This window comes from Hipposideros armiger, unplaced genomic scaffold (assembly GCF_001890085.2).
Source record: "Hipposideros armiger isolate ML-2016 unplaced genomic scaffold, ASM189008v1 scaffold_316, whole genome shotgun sequence".
In the NCBI taxonomy this organism is placed as follows: Eukaryota; Metazoa; Chordata; class Mammalia; order Chiroptera; family Hipposideridae; genus Hipposideros; species Hipposideros armiger.
In genome coordinates, this window is record NW_017731666.1 from 53,612 (window position 1) to 71,355 (window position 17,744).

General features: G+C 40.7%; 1 protein-coding gene across 4 annotated transcripts in view; it reads right to left on the reverse strand.

The window, feature by feature from the left end:
• The window catches only part of PER3 (period circadian regulator 3), a 70,812-nt gene that overhangs the window by 48,804 nt on the left and 4,264 nt on the right, over positions 1–17,744 (reverse strand). For 2 of the 4 annotated variants that reach the window (XM_019660395.1, XM_019660396.1), the window contains exons 6-13: positions 14,112–14,163; positions 12,393–12,532; positions 11,037–11,115; positions 9,412–9,518; positions 9,008–9,164; positions 7,554–7,659; positions 5,794–5,922; positions 5,198–5,324 (exon numbers count right to left, since the gene is read on the reverse strand). In XM_019660395.1, coding sequence (XP_019515940.1) covers positions 5,198–5,324; positions 5,794–5,922; positions 7,554–7,659; positions 9,008–9,164; positions 9,412–9,518; positions 11,037–11,115; positions 12,393–12,532; positions 14,112–14,163 — 897 coding nt within the window. The other 2 variants (XM_019660397.1, XM_019660398.1) reach the window with 2 other exon arrangements.

A 17,744-nucleotide genomic window follows, 5' to 3' on the forward strand; every position in this document is an offset into this window, starting at 1 on the left:
TGTATCTTGTTTTAGCGTTAGGATAATAATGGGCTCATAAAATGTGTTTGGAAGTTTTTCTTCCTCTTCTATTGTCTGCAAAATACTCTATATAACAATTGAATTATTACTTCCTTAAATGTTTGAGACTTCTTCAGTGAAACCATGTGGGTGAGGACTTTTCTTTGTTGGAAGGTTAATTTCAAATTCAATCTGTAATTATGTCTATTCTAGTTACCTATTATTTCTTCTTCTTCTCCTTCTCCGTTGAATTTTTATAGTTTGTGTCTTTCAAGTAATTGGTCTATTTCTTTTAAGTTGTCAAATTTATGGGCATAGTGTTTGTATCCTTTTAACATCTGTGGGGTCTGTCTATCTTTCATTCTTGATATTGGCAATTTTTGTCTTCTTTCCTTTCTGTGTTCAGTATATAGGTGTTAATTTTATTTTTATTAACTTTTGATTTCATTAATTTTTGTTTTTTTTCTATTTTCAATTGATAACTGGTCTTTATTATTTCTTTCCTTCTGCTTACGCTGGATTTAATTGGCTCTTCTTTCTCTCATTTCATAAGGAGAAAGCTTAGATTACTGATTTGAGACCTTTCTTTTTCCTATATAAACACTTAATGTCATAAATTGCCCTTTAAAGCATTGCGTTAGCTGCATCCCATGAACTTTATACTGTCTTTTCAATTTACTCTGTTCAAAATGTTTTTATTTCCCTTGAGACTTTAACCTGTGGGTTATTTAGAGGTATTGTTATTATATTTAATTTCCAAACATTTGGGAGTTTTCTAGATAACCTTTTTGTTATGGCTTTCTAGTTTAATCCATTACATTACAGAATATACTCTGTATGATTTCTGCTCTTTAAAAATTGTTAAGGTTTGTATCATGGCCCAGAATAAGGGCAATCGTGATGAATGCTCCATATGCTCTTGAGAAAAATACGTATTATGTTGTAGACTGGAGTGTTCCATACATGCTAATTGGGCCAATCTTGTCGATTGTATTGTTCGGGTCTTCTATATCTTTACTAATTTTCTGTCCACTTGTTTTACCTATCACAAAGAGAGGTGCGCTGGAGGCTCCAACTATCACTGTGGATTTATTTCTCCTTCAAGTTTTTATCAGTTTTTGCTTCATGTATTTTGAAGCTCTGATGTTAGGTGCATAAACATTTAGGACTGTTATATATTGTTAGAGAATCAACCCCTTTGCCATGCAATATCCCTCTGAAACCCTGATACTGTCCCTTATTCTAAAGTCTATTCTGTCTAATCTTAATATAGCTTTCCAGCTTTATTTTGTTTCTGGTGAGCAACAGTATATCTTTTTTTACCCTTTTAACCTATGTTTTTATTTCCAAAATGGGTTCTTGTAGATAATATACATCGACATCTTGTTTTTTTCATCCAATTTGACAATTTCAGTTTTTAACTGGTTGGTATACTGAGATCATTCACATTCAATGTGATTATTGATACAGCTGGATTAATATAAACCATCTTGCTAGCTTTTTTTCCCATTTGTTCCATCTCGTTTTTTGTTGTTTCTTTTCTCCTCCTTTTCTGGTTCATTTTGGGTTAAGTGTTTTAAATTGCATGTTCTCCTCTACTGACATTACTTATACTTCTTTAAAAACTTTCTCTAATAATTGTCCTAAAGTTTACAATATATATCATTAAGGAGTCACTTTCTACCTCCAAATAACAGTGCTTCAAGTGTAGTGTTAAGGACTTCATGGCAGAATATCTCCAATACCTCCCCTCTCCCATCTTTTGCAGCATTTTACATATGCTTTAAATGCAGAACACTGTTTTTGCTTTAGTCAGTTACCTTTTACAATTAAAAATAAGTGAAAAGTAGATTTGATTTTACCCTTCATTTAGTCTATTTTCAGTGCTTTTCATTTCTTTGTGTAGATCCAAATTTATGCCTGGTATCATATCATATTCCTTTTACCTTTAGAAATTCATGTAGCATTTCTTATAGATCTGCTGGTAATAAACCCCTAGTTTTTGTCTGAGAAAAATCTTTATATCCCCTCCACTTCTGAAAGATACTTTCCAGTAGGTATAGAATTTTGCACTGACAGTTTTTTCTTTGAAAACAATACTCTATTTTCTTATAGTGTGCATGGTTCCTGATGAAATGTCTACTGTAATTTTGATCTTTCATCTCTGTATGTAATCTGTCTTTTTTCTTCTACCTTCAAGATATTTTGTTTTTAGCAGTTTGAAAATGACATGCTGACATATGTGTTGGTTTTATTTTGTGATGGGTGTTTTTCTTTTTTCTTTTTTTAAATTATACTACTTGATGTTCTTTGGACCTGTAAAATCTTGGCCATTATTTTAAGTACTTCTTCTGGGATTCCAATTACTCATATGTTAGTTCATTTGATATTGTCCCAAAATTCTTAACATGCTCTGTTCTACATGTTTTTTTTTTCCTCTTTGTGTTTTAGTTTGTGTAATTTCTATTTATGCATCTTCAAGTTTACTGATTCTTTTCTTGGTTGAGTGCCCACCAAAGGCATGTACGTATTTATCCCGAGGATTTCGAACCCTTCCATTTAATCTTTTATGTTCCACCTCTGTGCTGATTACTCGTATAGCCTTGCCTACTTTGTCCATTAGAGCCCTTAATTCAGTTATTTTAAATTCTCCTTCAGATAGTCCCAACATTTGTGTCATAACTGACTCTTGTTCTGATGACTATTTTGTCTCTTGGCAGTTTTCCTTGCTGTTTTGTCTGCTTTATAATTTGTTGAAAACTGAACACTTTGTGTAGAACAGTAGAGACTGGGCATGCCTTCCTTCTGCTAGGCCTGTGTTTGAGTTAATCTAATTAAGTTTAGGCCAGGGTTGAAGTGTGTTGCTATGGTTTCACTCAAAGTCTTACAGCTTTTAAATTCCTCTTAGTGAAACTTTGTGTTTCAGGTGATGCTGGTTGGCTAGAGCACGTTTTCCCCCCACTACCGGCTCCACCTTCTTCTGGTCCTCCCTCTGCATTGTGCCTCAGAGAAGGTCTGTCTTGTGCCAGTTACTTGATTCGGTTAGCCAGTGCACCAGTATCCAGAGCACATGTCTGACCTCTCCCTGGAAGGTGCGTGTCTCCTCAGATTTAGGCCTGTTGGCTGCCCTGTAACCTCAGCACTCTGATGGATTCCAGAGGGAGCACAAGCTTGCCATGTGTCTGGCTTTTTTCCCTTTAAGTTTGGAATGGTGCTCATTCCAGCAGTCCCTCAGCAGAAACCAAAGCACTCTCACTCAATCAGTTCAGTTCATGGACCACCTTTTTCCCCTCAGGCACTGTATCACCTGAGAAGTGGAACTTGCAATTATCCTCAACTTCCCTAACTACTTGTCTGGCAGCTGGCACGGGTCTCTGTAGCTGATGGAGGGGCTTTACGTCTCTCTGGTGCTCCTTGTCCTTCCATTTCAACCTTTAAAATTTCCCTTCTTATCCTGTTTTAAAGCATAACCTAATCTTATAAGAAAGGTAAAAATATAAACTTAAAACCTGATATTCTTGTTGGCTCTGGCACCTTGTAAATATGTATACAGTGATCATTTAGTATTTTCCTTTTCATTACTGTATATCTCTACCCAATCTTTAATGTTTAGATTATAACATTTTTTGTTTTTAAGTTGCATACTTGTTTCTCTTAAGGAGTAATAAAGATTCTTTTCACTCATTCTTTAAACTTGTAGGTCTTAAAATGTTGATAAAATCAAGATGCCCAAGTAACACCAGCTCTCCAAAGTTACACCTAGCGGCAACAGATTTTCCTTCTCTCCCAAAGTCACAGCCTATGTGTGTTAGAGTCAATATAGCACATATCTAAGGAGTAGGAAATTTCCAGTCTCTAAAACAGCAGCATTAATACACAGGGTTAGCTATAGCTTACACTGTATAAAATGGTTAATGATGCAATTTTGATGTCAGCTTAAACATATAGCCTTCCAAACAACAGTACTGATGGTATGACCAGACCAATGGTAGATGATAAGAAACTGCATAAAGCAGGAGGGGAAAAGAGATTTCTGCTCTGAGAAAAAATACAGCGGTCAGGACGTAAAATTGTTGCCCCAGCCAAGGCAGCGGCGAGTAGCACTAACTGGACCAGACAACAAAGAAAACATTTACAAAATTTAGGTTTAAAATCTGCCCAAAGAATTACCTCCACCAGGACGCAAGATAATGATATACAGCAAGAAAAACATTTAAGATGAACTCTTTTGTAGAGAGGGGATCTGATGGTTTCAAGGGTTTTCAAGAAAAAGTTGTTATTTCTATCTTGTGCCCCTACATCCACAGGAGAAGAAACACAGGATGCTAAACCTCCCACCAAAGTGAAAAGAAAACCCTGAAGTTCAGGACTTGCTATGTCTGGAGGGCAGCCGGTGGGCTCCGAGTGCCATCACCTGCAGGAGCAGGAGTATGATTTTTTTGTTGTGTAAATCATGTCAAGTCCTGAAAAATATAGCTGCTATTATTATTATTATTGACCTTAGCGAAAACATCTCACCTCCACTGTGTAAAATACCCATGTCTGACAATGATAGAAACCATTAATAACATGAGGTACCTAAAACCTATAACAACTTCCAGAATTATATTACTATTCAGGGAGAAAAACGAAGGGAAAGTTAGCTAAATTAGAAGTTAATATAACTTGATCTCTACGTTATAGAACTTTCTTCTGCTATATAATGCAAGTAGGTTAACTTTTCAAAAATCACGTCAATTATCACGACTGACCCACTTCTATGGAGTGCTCCTTACCTCATATTCAAGAAGAGCACACATGTATCAAGAAAAAAGCCAAGTTCTTCATCCAATTTAGGTCATGAGTGTTCTCCATTTGTTTGAAATGACAGGAAGGGATTGATATTTTAATCTACTTTATTATCTGAAATGTATTCTAAAATTAACTGCTGGTTTACAGATAGCTCCTATGAGGGGACTCTATTAATTTTTTGGTATTATCGGAAACGTTGGTTCTTAAGTATAAGTGTACTGTAACTACGACCATTTAGTTTTCAGAATAGTATTTGCTGCTGCCATCATCATTATCACTATGATTATCCGGGCAAGTAAATATCAAAAGCAGCAGCAAAGGTTCATGGCTTCACGCTCGCGCTCTCTACACCTATGCGGAAGAGGGGAGATGTGGGAGGCAGTCCAGGGGCTGCCTGCTGACTCACCACCAAGCTGTCCTGTGCGCGTCTTCATCGCTTGCTTCTTTGGTGATTTGGTCATTGACTCAATGTACAGCTGCTGACCCAGATTTTTAATTTTGTTTACGCTGGCATAGACCTGCTGCAAAGTCAACTTAGGGAAAAGAATGATAAAATGTTTCAATATTATTTCAAAAAGTACACTAAAAGATACATAAACAAAATACATTTACAGACCATAACGACTACAAGCATAGTAATAATGTTAGTTTCCCATGATACTACAGTACATTAGTACTACAAGCATAGTAATAATGTTAGTTTCCCAAGATACCACAGTACATTAGTACCAGTGAAACTTTTAATAAGCCTGTTGTTCACAATGTGCTCATTTTTAGAAAGCACACAATTAACCCAAACATCACCTTCCAAAGCTGGTGCTTTCTCTTTACAGACATTTTCCCAGGCCAAAATGGATCAGGATGTCAACTGTCAGATAAGGTCTTCAAGTCAAGAACATACTAAGAAGTGATGTGTTGAGGTACAGAACTCGTACTGACACATCACAGGTAACAACACAGATTATGAAAATGACTCTGCACAGAAATCGTTTGCTCACTTACCGGTTCCTTCTGGCTGTCCTCCACGCAGTGCCCACTGGAGTCACTAGAAGATGCTATGCTGATGTGATGCTCCTGGGACCCACTGCTTCCCAGGCTCCCGTAGCCACTGGACGCACTCACGTGAACTGGCTGAAAGGAGGAGGAGGAGGCCCGCCCTGAGTTACTGGCTACATGGCAGTCAGAGGAGAGGTGCAGCTTTACCTGCCTCAGAGCCTGTCTAAACTCATCAGTAAACTATGTCTTAAATTTCTGAAATCCCAAGTTAGGTGTGGGAAGGTTGGTGCTTTTACCCTAATGCTGACATGAAAGACATTCCTCTCTTGCTCAGTAATGTTCAAGGGCAAAGGCTAGTTTTCTAGTGTAAGTGGGTATTTCTGGAGCAAAAAATTTGTAAAAAGCAATCCTATAATAATTTAACAAAATATGAAAAAGATAAACTCGTTCTCTGTGCTGAGTTTAGAATAGACACTACAAATGGAATAGACACCATATTTATCCCCAAGAACTTCACAGGTATTTTATGAACCCGACAGATTTTATGAAAGACATTTTGAAAACTACTGGGCTAACAGTTTTCTTTATTCTTTTTTTTTTTTTAAGGTTTTTTTATTGGGGCATTGGGGGATGGGAACAGCGCTGGGGAATTGGGGGAAGGGGAACAGACAAGTTGCTGTCGTTTTGTTCTTCAGTCTAGTTGTGGAGGACGTTGCTTCACTGGCCCAAGTTGGCACCATCATTGCGCTCTTCCCGGGCGAGGCAGATCAGTCGCTGGCTTCTGGACAGCCGTTTACGGCGGCTGCTGGCCACTCACGCTGGCTGCTGGCTACACACGGTAGCCCATGGCAACCCACTGCAGCAGGGGCTGCAGCCTACGCCGTCGCCAGTGACTCATGGCAGCCCAGCTCCAGGTTGAGCTGTTGTTCAGCATCTTAGCTGTAGAGGGCAGTGTCACTGGCCCTCATATGTGGGATCCAAACCGGGGCCCTCTGGCGTCCCAAGCCAGTTCTTAACCAACATGCCACTCGGCCGGCCCATGGGCTAACGGTTTTCTATGGCACTGTCAGTAAATACTTTACATGTTCATTGATTGAATCTCTAGTAGAAATCATTTTTGGCATTTGTTTTCATCAAGTAGATTTTCCTACTTTTGATTTATAATAAATAGAGATACTGACAATTGCCAAAATCCCTTTCCCTGACCTTCAAAATTGGAATTATTTTAAAAAATACAAAAGCCAAAACCCAGAGGTTGAGTACACTGATAGTGCTTGGAACCCAAGAATTCTCTCATTTAGAAATAAGTTGTCTTACTGGGACTCAGTTTTAAATGAGTTCGTACAAAAATTTTCCATATTTAACACAGAAAAAGGAAAACAAGATTAATAAAATGTAATTTAAAAACAAAAAAGAAGCGGGCAACTGGGTGGCTTGGTTGGTTAGAGCGTGTGCTCTTAACAACAAGGTTGCCGGTTCGACTCCCACATGGGGTGGTGGGCTGTGCCCCCACCCCACAACTAGATTGAAGGACAACAACTTGACTTGGAGCTGATGGGTCCTGGGAAAAATACACTGTTCCAATAAAGTTTAAAAAAAATTAAAAACAAAACAAAAAAGAAGACAAAAATTTCTGGAATGCAGAAGGTAAGGGTTTCTCTCTCCTTGCAGTTTATTTTTGTGAAGTGACTTTACTAAGACTGAATGTTAGAATGGAACATGATTACGGGAATTATGTGTGTGTTTTAAAAAATCTTTCATTTTACCTGTAAGAGAAGTTTGTGAATTTGTTCTTGTAATTCTGTTATGTCTTTGTCGTTATTGTTCATCTTTTTAATTCTGTTAGCAAAAACATCCTCATTGAGTGGACTTCTACAAGATACCAAGTGAAAGTCTGAGTCAAACAATTTAAAATGTATTTACAATGACGTCTGAAGTGATTTAACAGAATAGTCAATTAATAAATCTGCTTTTACTCAGCAACTCTTTTGATTCTAAATATAGAGAATATGAAGTTAAAATTCTATTCCGGAGGCCGAGAAAATATTAAACCAATGAGACATTAACAGACTTCTTCAGTTTCTCTGTAGTCCTAGACTTTCCACAATTGTCTCAGCACATTTGTATGAATCTAAAATCAGTGACAAGCGACCTTAGTTACTAAAGTATCTTCAGCAACTACTGGTCTCAAAATTTCACATTCACAGAGTAACCTGCTGCAGGAATTTTAACACTCTAAGTTTGCCAAATAACATTTAATTTGTTAAGTACCTAATAACGTCAGCTGTGTAGGAAACATGATTCCGCAACACACCCTAGTGGTGAAAATGTGGCTTCACAATACCCTGAAGCCTTATTTATCCTCATATCCTGGACTTCTGAACCTACTACCCGAGATTTAAATCTACAGTGAGAGAGGCAGGCATGTCAACAGGAAGAGTAAAAAAGCACAGAAGGGACCGACACTTACTCAGGACCTTCTAGGTGACAGACATTGTACTCGCTTTCTAATACACAGTAAGAATAACATTCTCTAAACCCTGATTACGTGCCAGGCACTGTTCCAAGTTAGCGGAATTTGATAGCAAAAGTCTGATGTTAAATGTTTTACATACTCACTAAAGAGAGCTTTAAAATTCCGAAAAGGAAAAAAAAAAATCTTATCCATAATCCTACTACCCCACACATAAGCAAAATTTATATTTGAATTTACTTCCTTCTAATCTTCTTTTTCATGTTTCATAGTTAGGGTATGTTTTAAACATAATTATAATTATATGGTATAATTTTATATGCTGATTTTTAAATCTAATATATCAATTTCCCATGCTATATAATCTCTTTAAAATTTTTTATTGACCAATATAATAACATGTCAGCAAATATTCCAGTTTACTTAATGATGTACATTTAAGTTATTCTAAGTCTGCTTTTATGATTATAACATTGCAAAATGTCTTTTCTTTATAGAGCTTTTCTGGATTTAGGCACATTTCCTTAGAATATGCCCCTAAGGGTATCATTAGGTCAAAGAGACAGAAATCTATTAAGGCTCTGGACATATTGCTAGACCTGTCTTCCAAAAAGCACTGAAGGAAAAAAAAAATTTCTGCGTTTTATTTAGTTCATGTGTTAACCGATTCAAAGTAGAGAAGGTGGACGAAGGAATATTATTTGGTAAAATGATTTTTTTAGAAAATGTGAAAACCGATGGACATACGTTCGAACTTTATGCCGACCGATGATAAAAGCAACCTTCCGGCTCCACGGGTTCACAAAGCTGGACCAACTGGAATCCAGGACGATGTAATCTCCGTTTTGAGTACAGAATCTAATGGGCGAATGTTCAAAGGGAGGGTGGCCTGCATACTTCAAGACTATGTAAAATAATAAGACGAAATTAGAACTCAATAGGTACTACAAGGGTCATTTTTAGGCATTTATTCATAAATTTTTAGAATGTAGTAGAAAAAACAATTGTTTTAGCACTTTCGATACATTGTTTGCCTGGTTAAAGGTTAAGCTCTAATGATTACAGTTTACAAGAAGCTCTAAGAAGAAATGAAATGAAAAATTAGATCAATGATTGAAAAACCCACTCCCTCCCATAAAGGAGGTCCTTACCTTTTTGGTGTATGGCGACCATCAGAGAACGGTCTTCTGGGTGCAAATACGTTAAGATAGACATTCCAACCAGGTCCTGAGGCAGGTATCCCAGCAAAGGCACGGCTCTGGGCGCAGACACAGCACAGGCAGCAGCGTAAGCATCGAGTAGCTTCTACACTCTACATGCTCTTACAAGCTACTTCTTTGTAATACTTTATTTTAAATATGGAAAAGGGTACACAAAGATGTTCATTAACAGCATCTGTAAAAGCGACAAATGACCAAAGTGCCCACACTGTGGGGAAACGGTTACATAATCTAAGAAATATTCTATCAGCGTCATCTATGGGACCTGCTGAAAAGCAGGTTCACAGGCTCACTGCAAGCTGGCTAAGCCAGGATTTCTGGGGTAAGCCCAGGAATCTATTTTTAACAAGTTCCTCGGAGGTCCCTGATGTTCCCCACTTTGCCGCCATTTAAAAGTCTACAGAGATCGTGTTGTAACAGAAAAACGCTTATGATGTGACATGGATACAGCGCATCACAAATTACACAGGATGATGGGGAGTGTACTAAAACGATGTGCCCCGAAAGGCAGTGCCAAGCAGACAGGCAGCCTGCACAGCAAGACACCTGCAGGGCAGCGGCTCACCACGAGCTGAAACCATAAACACCCCTGTGTGTACAAGCTCACAAATGTTTTCTGATGGGATAAATTTCAGCTATTTTCAGAATATCTGTGGTTAAATTTTCTTACTTTCTACCGATTGTATTATACAGAGCATCTCACCAATTACTGTTTAGTTTTGGGGTAATTATTAGTAAATAAACCCATTTTAAGATGTTAAGATTTTAAAAAAATCAAAATTAATACCTATCCTAAGCACGCCAGGTTTTGGACATTTGTGCTTTACACTTATTGTGGTGCGGTGTTTGTTTCCCAGATTTTGAAATTTCATGACTAAGTAAAAATTTTAAATAAATGTGGGGAAATGGAGGGTACTGGTCGGGATAGCAATATTTTATTTTTCCAAATAAAGATATGAAGAAAACAATAAGCACCAACTACTATCTACTACTACTATTCTTTAAATAAGAAAGACTATTTTAACACCTAAAAGAATAGAAAGGACATAAGTTCAAAACAAATAACGATTTTTTAAAATAAATTTAGTTTCACACACACAAAAAGAAATCTTTTTTTTTCCTCCCTTCAGACAAAAAAAAAAAAAAATCATCACGAACTGGTTTGAGAAGCACTTGTCTAGTGGAAATAACACTGGAGCAGGTGCCAGGAGGCCAGAGTCGTGGTTTCCCTTTGAGTACAATTATGTAACACATAAGCTCCTGGCAGACTGGGCCCAGGCTCACTGCCCTGTGTAAAATGGGACAATAATTCCTGGCTTACCTAAAGCAGACTGCTGTGATATCAAATAAAACTTGTAAGTCTTAGAAGTATAACATGCAAGACACTGACACTAAAAATTTAGACAACACAAATCATTTCAAACTAACAAAAATCAAACAGGCAAATAGACAGACATCAGGTTTGCAATATAGATGTATGTAAGCATATGTAAACCTTTTCATATTTTTACTTATTTTCCAAAACAAGTTTCTTTCGTGCTTACAGAAGTCCTTACCTTTCGTCTATTTCAAGAAAAACACACCCTGGAGTGTGTGTTGTGGTAAAAATTCTTTTATCCACTGGGATTCGAGGAGCTGTGGAAACAGAAAGATTCATTTAAAGGCAAATATCATTAACCATCTACTAAAGTAACCACTAACAAAATTTCTGTATGAAATTAATGTAATAGTTAAACCTGGAGTAACTTAAGTTCAGGGCTAAAAAATTTAGTCATATTTAGTGATTGTATATAACTAAGCATATAGGGTTTGTAATATCAGTATATGAACACTTTTAATTTGTGTAATAAAATTGGCATGGTCAGTTCTGTTGCAGCTGGCATGGAAAATGTAGTGATTAACCCATGAGGGGACAATTTGAGCATAATGCTAATTTTGCATTTGCTTATGCACGATTTCATTTCCAAGAAACATGAGGTGAATGCAGAGAACATCTAGCTAAGTGGCGTCGCTGAGGAATGCACAAAAGCATGCACACACCTTCACACCTGTCTCTGCCTTGATGCACCGCGTGCGCTGAGAGACAGGCCTGTACCACCGATGTTAGAACTTCCCATCGGGTTTCAGACGCCCTGCCTTCCAACGCCTGCAATAGCTCAGGAGCTGCAGCCATTGCAACACCCACATTATACACAAACTGCAGGCTTTCCATGGTGAGGAGCTCTATTTATGGTCGTGTTTGTGTATTTCTTAACCATTCCATATTTAAAACTGGATTATCATTTTTATTAGAACCCTGTCTTATTTGTAATGTGTGGTTGAGTGCTGTACCCAACCTCATTTTTCCTATAAGCCCTGTGGTTTTATTGTGATTTTTTTTTTTTGTATAGGATGATCCATTTTAGAAAAGCATATGCAATGTTATAGCAGAACTGAGTGTAATTCCAAGTGATAACAGGAAGCTGTTTCTGTATTAATATGTGCATGTAAAAATGTAGTTCTGCCATCAGAAGACATAAACTACACTGAAAATTTACATTTAGACACAGTAAAAACCTGGCCGTTTCAAACATAAATTCATTCTTGTGACCTCGCTGTGCAACTTCAGCACCTATTTCCCACAAGACAGAAGCAAAGGCCACAAGATGGTTGCCGGTGGAGAAAGGATTAGAGCTCCGATTACCTGTGGCCAGTCCACGCTGTGGCCCTTGAAAAAGAGGCCTGCACAAGAGGACCTTGGTCAGTGAACAGGGACAGCAGGAAAACAGTTGCAGCCGCCCAGAGCGCAGGGTCACGCTGAGGGCCCAGGCATGCCTGTGTCCATGCCGGCTGGCCGCAGGGACAGGCTGTCGGGCGCCTGCCTGATGGGCTGACAGGTTGCCCCTGAGCCCACAGCGGACCCTCCAACTTACCTTCGTAACCAGAATGAATCTTCTCAGCCAGGGTGAGACAACAGGGCTCAGCTTCCGGTCGGGCGGAGCCGCGGACGTGAATCAAATAGGGGATGATGCGGAAAGGGTGGTAGTGCTTCTGCTCCGCGTCCTCCCCTCCCCTGCAAAGAGTAAAAATGGTCGGTGCTGGTCCTGATGCATCCAGCGAGGCCACCGGAACACACGGCTGGGGACAAATGCCTTACCCGGTCGTTCCCGAGAGATGTCTTTATTTCAAAAAGAAGGGAAACTTTAAATGTTCAATACCCAAGGGCAATTATACTCATTTGTTATGCAATGAACAGGTTGTTTATGGAGAACGGGCTTAGATTACTGGGGGTGTAAAAAAACGTAACAGCTTTTCTCCTGACCTCCCTGCCTAACCCAGTCTGATTTTCCTGCTCCTGCTGTGAAGAGGGACAGGCCTAACTGCGCGCCTCACACGCAGCAGAACGCTAGGCTCCCTGTGATCATGTGCCAAGCTCTCCGCTGTCCCTTCCTATACTCTCCGAGGACTGATTCATCTCATCGCTTCGGCTGAAGCCACCACACGGACTGGCGGTGGGCGGTCAAGCACTCCGAGGCTCCTGGCTGGGGAGGGAACACCGCAGGGCTGGGCCCTGCCAGCCCCCCCAACCCCCCATTTTCTCATTCCCACACAAGCTCTCTAGGTAGGGTGGCTCTGATGAATCACTACCAAGGTTTTCACCGTCTTATTGCTCCAGCTGCCCAGCGGACATTTCTACTTGGACATGCCACTATCCCCTTAGAGTCAAAATGTCCCGACTGAATTCATACCTGCCCATTCCTAACAACCATGCCTCCTCTTCTCCCATCGGTGACACGGGATTGTTGATCCCAGTGGGGCCTGAGCTGCCCAGAGGGTCTGCAGCCCGCGCCCCATCTCGCGTTCTCTTCGCTCCGCACAGCCAGTGTATTCTCACGCTTCTCCACTCTCAACTGTGACCTTGCTTCCGCTGTCACTGGGAAATGAGTGCCTTCTCCTGACCGACAAGCATCTGTCCTTGTACTTCCAGCTCCCTTCCCAGTTTTGTAAATGACTTTCCCAGGCTCATCTGTGCGCTGATGACCTGAGTGTCTCTAGCCTGGATGCCTCCCCTTAACTCCAGATTCACGTATCAAGGCCCAATCGACATCACATTTTATTGTGAAAGTAAAATTAAGGTTAACATAACATTAACTTATCAGTAAATTTAGAAGGAAAAAAAACCCTGAAAAGTCCTGCCAGAAATCAACTCCTGTTAAAATTTTGGTCTACTTTCTTCTAGTGTACTGTCTCTGGACCTTTTAAATCCTTCTCATAAATATACCTATCTTGCTTTCTCTAAAGTTACTCAAAATTTCAAAAATTAACTTTAAATGTGACCAAACAACAAAAAGGAAGAAAACAGACACAAAAGAGACCCAAACACTGGTCATCTGAAAGTGTACTTGACCTCCAGTGATTCTGACACGCCCCTGGGTTAAAGTTCTCTCTCATCTTTTTTCCTATTGCGTTATCTACTTTTGTCATGAGGATATGTTTCTTCCCCTCAACCAAAATACAAACTCCTTGTGGCAAGAAGCCAGTCTTGTCTTTTGTATCCACAACAGACCAAGATGACTAGAAGAGAACCAAATAAGTGCTAAATCAAATCAGAGCAAGGTCCCGCCTCGGCCCCCACCAGCCCCTGCACTTACCGGATTCTACAGAAGAAGGACTTCACTGGAGCGTACTTGTACTGGGACGCTGCTGGGGACAGAGACACACTGTCACTCATCCCACCCAGAGAATCCCGCAGAGCAGCCCTTCCATAGACAACGGCGCAGTCACCACAAACAATAAACAATTTTTCCCAAGAGGCACTCTTGATTAAAACAGGACCCTTTCACCTCACTGGGAGATCCAGTCCAGTCCATGGCTTCCCTACGCTAACAGTCACCCTCCAGTGACACAGTGAGCGTCCCCTTGGTGCTTCCCCTTACTACTTCCTGTCGTCCCTTCTGTTTCTGCAACTGCCCGGCCCAGTCATTACTTCATACGTCAAAGTAATAATTCTTTGACAGTTATTTTGGTGGGGATATTCTATTCCACAGCGATAGTCTGGACATGGCTCAAAAATGGAGAAATTTAGACTATTTTCAGGTATATGACATACAATTTTCTCTCATTTTTTCCTTTCCTCGGATAAAGTGCCCTAAGTTGTGTTCCTGGTTAAATGATATAATCATTTATGAATCTCATCGTGTGTTGGCAAACTAATGTCCAGAAGATTGTGCCAGTTGACAGTGTCATTAATCACATTCTCTCACAACCCTCGTGCCAATGGTTTGCATCAGTTTTATTGATTTTTGCATTAATATTATTGACTTATGAGGCGGTCATTCAGACATGTTTAAATTTGCCTATCTTAGGGCAGATTAGGCTGAACCTCTTCCCAAGTATTTCCTGATTATTTGTATTTCCTCTGGTTAGAGGTCTCTGAATAGACCTTTCGGGCATTTGTCCACAAAAATCCTCAGTTACAGAAGCCAAGGAAATGCTTAAAACCAAGATATTAAATACACACCGAAGGAGCATAAATAACAAAAATGCTAAAGAACCAAAATATTGAATATGGCCCAGGGCTTGGCACTTCGAGGGAAGGATCACAGGAACAATCAGGAAAGGGCTTTCGAAGGATCAAGGACAATGTACAGGAGGTAAAAAAAAAAAAAGATTCCAGTTTAAAAGTAAAGGGACCAATGATCAAACTATCAAAATTCATGAAACTATCAAAGTCACAGTCCCAGAATTCTGAAACCTGAAGAGTTCTTACAGTGTGCCTGTGAACAACAAATGAAAGAACTGGACTGAGTAAGCCTCCAGGATTTCTCTCTAACATATGCTCCAGTCCCAACACAGACACCGCCTCAGTAAAGGCTTAAACTCAGGGAGGAATTGGGGCAAGACGAGGATGTTTCAAAAACATCCTTCATTTCCCGAGATGATTTTTATGGACAGGAACCAGATGTCGGTGCCACTTTCAAAGGCACGCCTTTGTGTGGTGACAGTTCTGTAAGACAGTAACAGTCCCAGGGAGTCATGCAGCCAGGAGGGCAGAGGTTAAGAGCAGGGGCTCTGGGATCACCCCGCCAAGGTGAAATCCGGCTCCACACTTATTGGCAGTGTGACCGTGACTCAGTAACTTAGTAACTTAGTTCTGTGCTTCAGTGACAGTGGTGGCTGAGAAAGGGCACGGCTCCTGGCTTCAAGGGACCGAACTTCCTGCGGGCTGCTCTCAGCCACTGCCTGTGCACAGAGTGAGTACTGAGGCAGGACCGTTCTGTGGAGACGCAGGACTCCCCCAGGGCATGACCGTGGCCTGGCCTTCCCTTTGGCTGCCTGGCCGCGCTGTCCGTTGAGCTGTGCTGCAGGCCGACTGCTCCCCGCCCCGTCCTCCTCCCTTCTCGCTCCTTCCACAGGTGTCAGTCCTGCCCTGTGGGCTGAGGGCTCCTCTCACCTTCTCCTCCCCCCTCCCCCCAAGTCTCCTGCACAGCTGATCCCATCTTGGCATCTGCCTCTGGACCGCCCAAACTAACAGCCAGCCTGATCTGTCCATCAGGGATGACAGGAGGATCTACGCCTCACGAGGTTCTGGGGAAGATTCACTCGCCCAGTGAATCCACTAAGACATTAAGAAGAGTCCGTCGCAAACAGTGCCCGGTCAACAGAGAGCGGTGACTACGATGCCTCTTCATGCTGCGGAATGCTCCAGGTCTTGAAGGTGCTTTCCCACCCACTCGACTGCTTGATTCTCCCAGCAGCCGTGTCAGCAGGCTGGCCAGAAACTGCTCCTCTCATCGACAGAGAGAAGCTAAGCGGCCTCCACGGCTCATAAATAAAGGGACAGGACTCAATTTAAGACTCAGTCCTCCCAATTCCTAGCTTAAAATTCTCTGCACACAGAAAATAACGCAACTCTACCGTGAGGTCAACTTGCTCACACGATTCGTACATTACATCAGGCACCTGAGTTCAACGACCTACGAGGAGTCTCCTAACGGAGAAACACTCTGTGAGCTCAAGCAGTAGACGTGAGCCCATTAGCATTTGCACACCCCGGCTGGAATGTGCGGTTCTTGGTTCTGGGAGTGTGTTCTAAAGAAACAGTGCTCAAACCCTTCTGAGAGGTTGCACGACAAACGAAAAGCTGAAACACGCTCTAACTCAGGGCCAAATGCTGACAACCGCTGAGCTGACAGCTAGCTCCCTAAATCCTTGTAATGTCCTCTGAGCTCAAGGGAAGGGACAGGAGGAGGAACATGTCAACCCCCACATGGTGTGGGGCTCAGCGAACGCTCTCAGGAAGAGTCTGAAGCCTTGAGGTTCAGGAGGCAAAAGCACAACGCAAGGCGTGAACGAGATGGATAGCATGTCTTTATAGAACGAGTCCATTTTGGGGTTTAAAAGACAACAATTCCAGGGTGCATGTTTTTACATGAAGGAAAAGTACACAGCAATAAGCAATCAGCAAAGATAAAAAGGTTGGAAAGAGAAGACAGTGTCTCTGCAGGCAAATGTGAAGGAGAACCCCAGGAAATGGGGGGGGGGAACGGACCATGTCTGCTCTGCTCACAGTTGGGTCTTGGCATCTAGAACGGGTCCTAGCCCACAGCGATTGCTGAATAAACGCTGATGGAATGAATAAGTGATTAAGAGATGCGGAGAAACAAATACAGACAAGGAAAGGTTGGAAATACATGTTTAAGGAGGAGGAAGGGGAACGAAATCAATGTTTCTGAGTGATGGGAACACAAGAGAGGGAGCTAGAAGCAAGCAAGGATGATAGGCACGTTTTCTGAAGCTCAGATAAAACGTGCACAAAAGGGGGGGTAAAGGCCTATAACTGAAAAAAAACAAGTGTGCAAGACTGTTCTTCCCCAGACCAAGTACTGGATTAAAAACTCAGAATGGATACAGAGTTTAGATTTTCAAGAGGACAAACTTATGAAGATCTGTGTCACAGCAACGTGAACGTACTTCACGCTCCTGAACTGTACACTGAAAAATGCTTAAGATGGTCAATTTTATTAATGTGTTTTTCGAAAATTGAAAAAAAAAAAAAAAGAAATTTTTTTTAAAATTAGAGATTTAAAGATCACACAGGACTGATTGTGACAAAGGAAAATAAGCATTTCAGAAGAAAAAGTAATTGGATTCATGAGCTTCTCGGGACAAGAAAAACTGGAAAAGAAAGCTAACCATCAGAAGTTTATCTCCAAAGCAAAGCAAAGAAATAATGAAGTCAATATAAGAGGAAAAACATTGAATTTTATTACATTAAAGGAAAC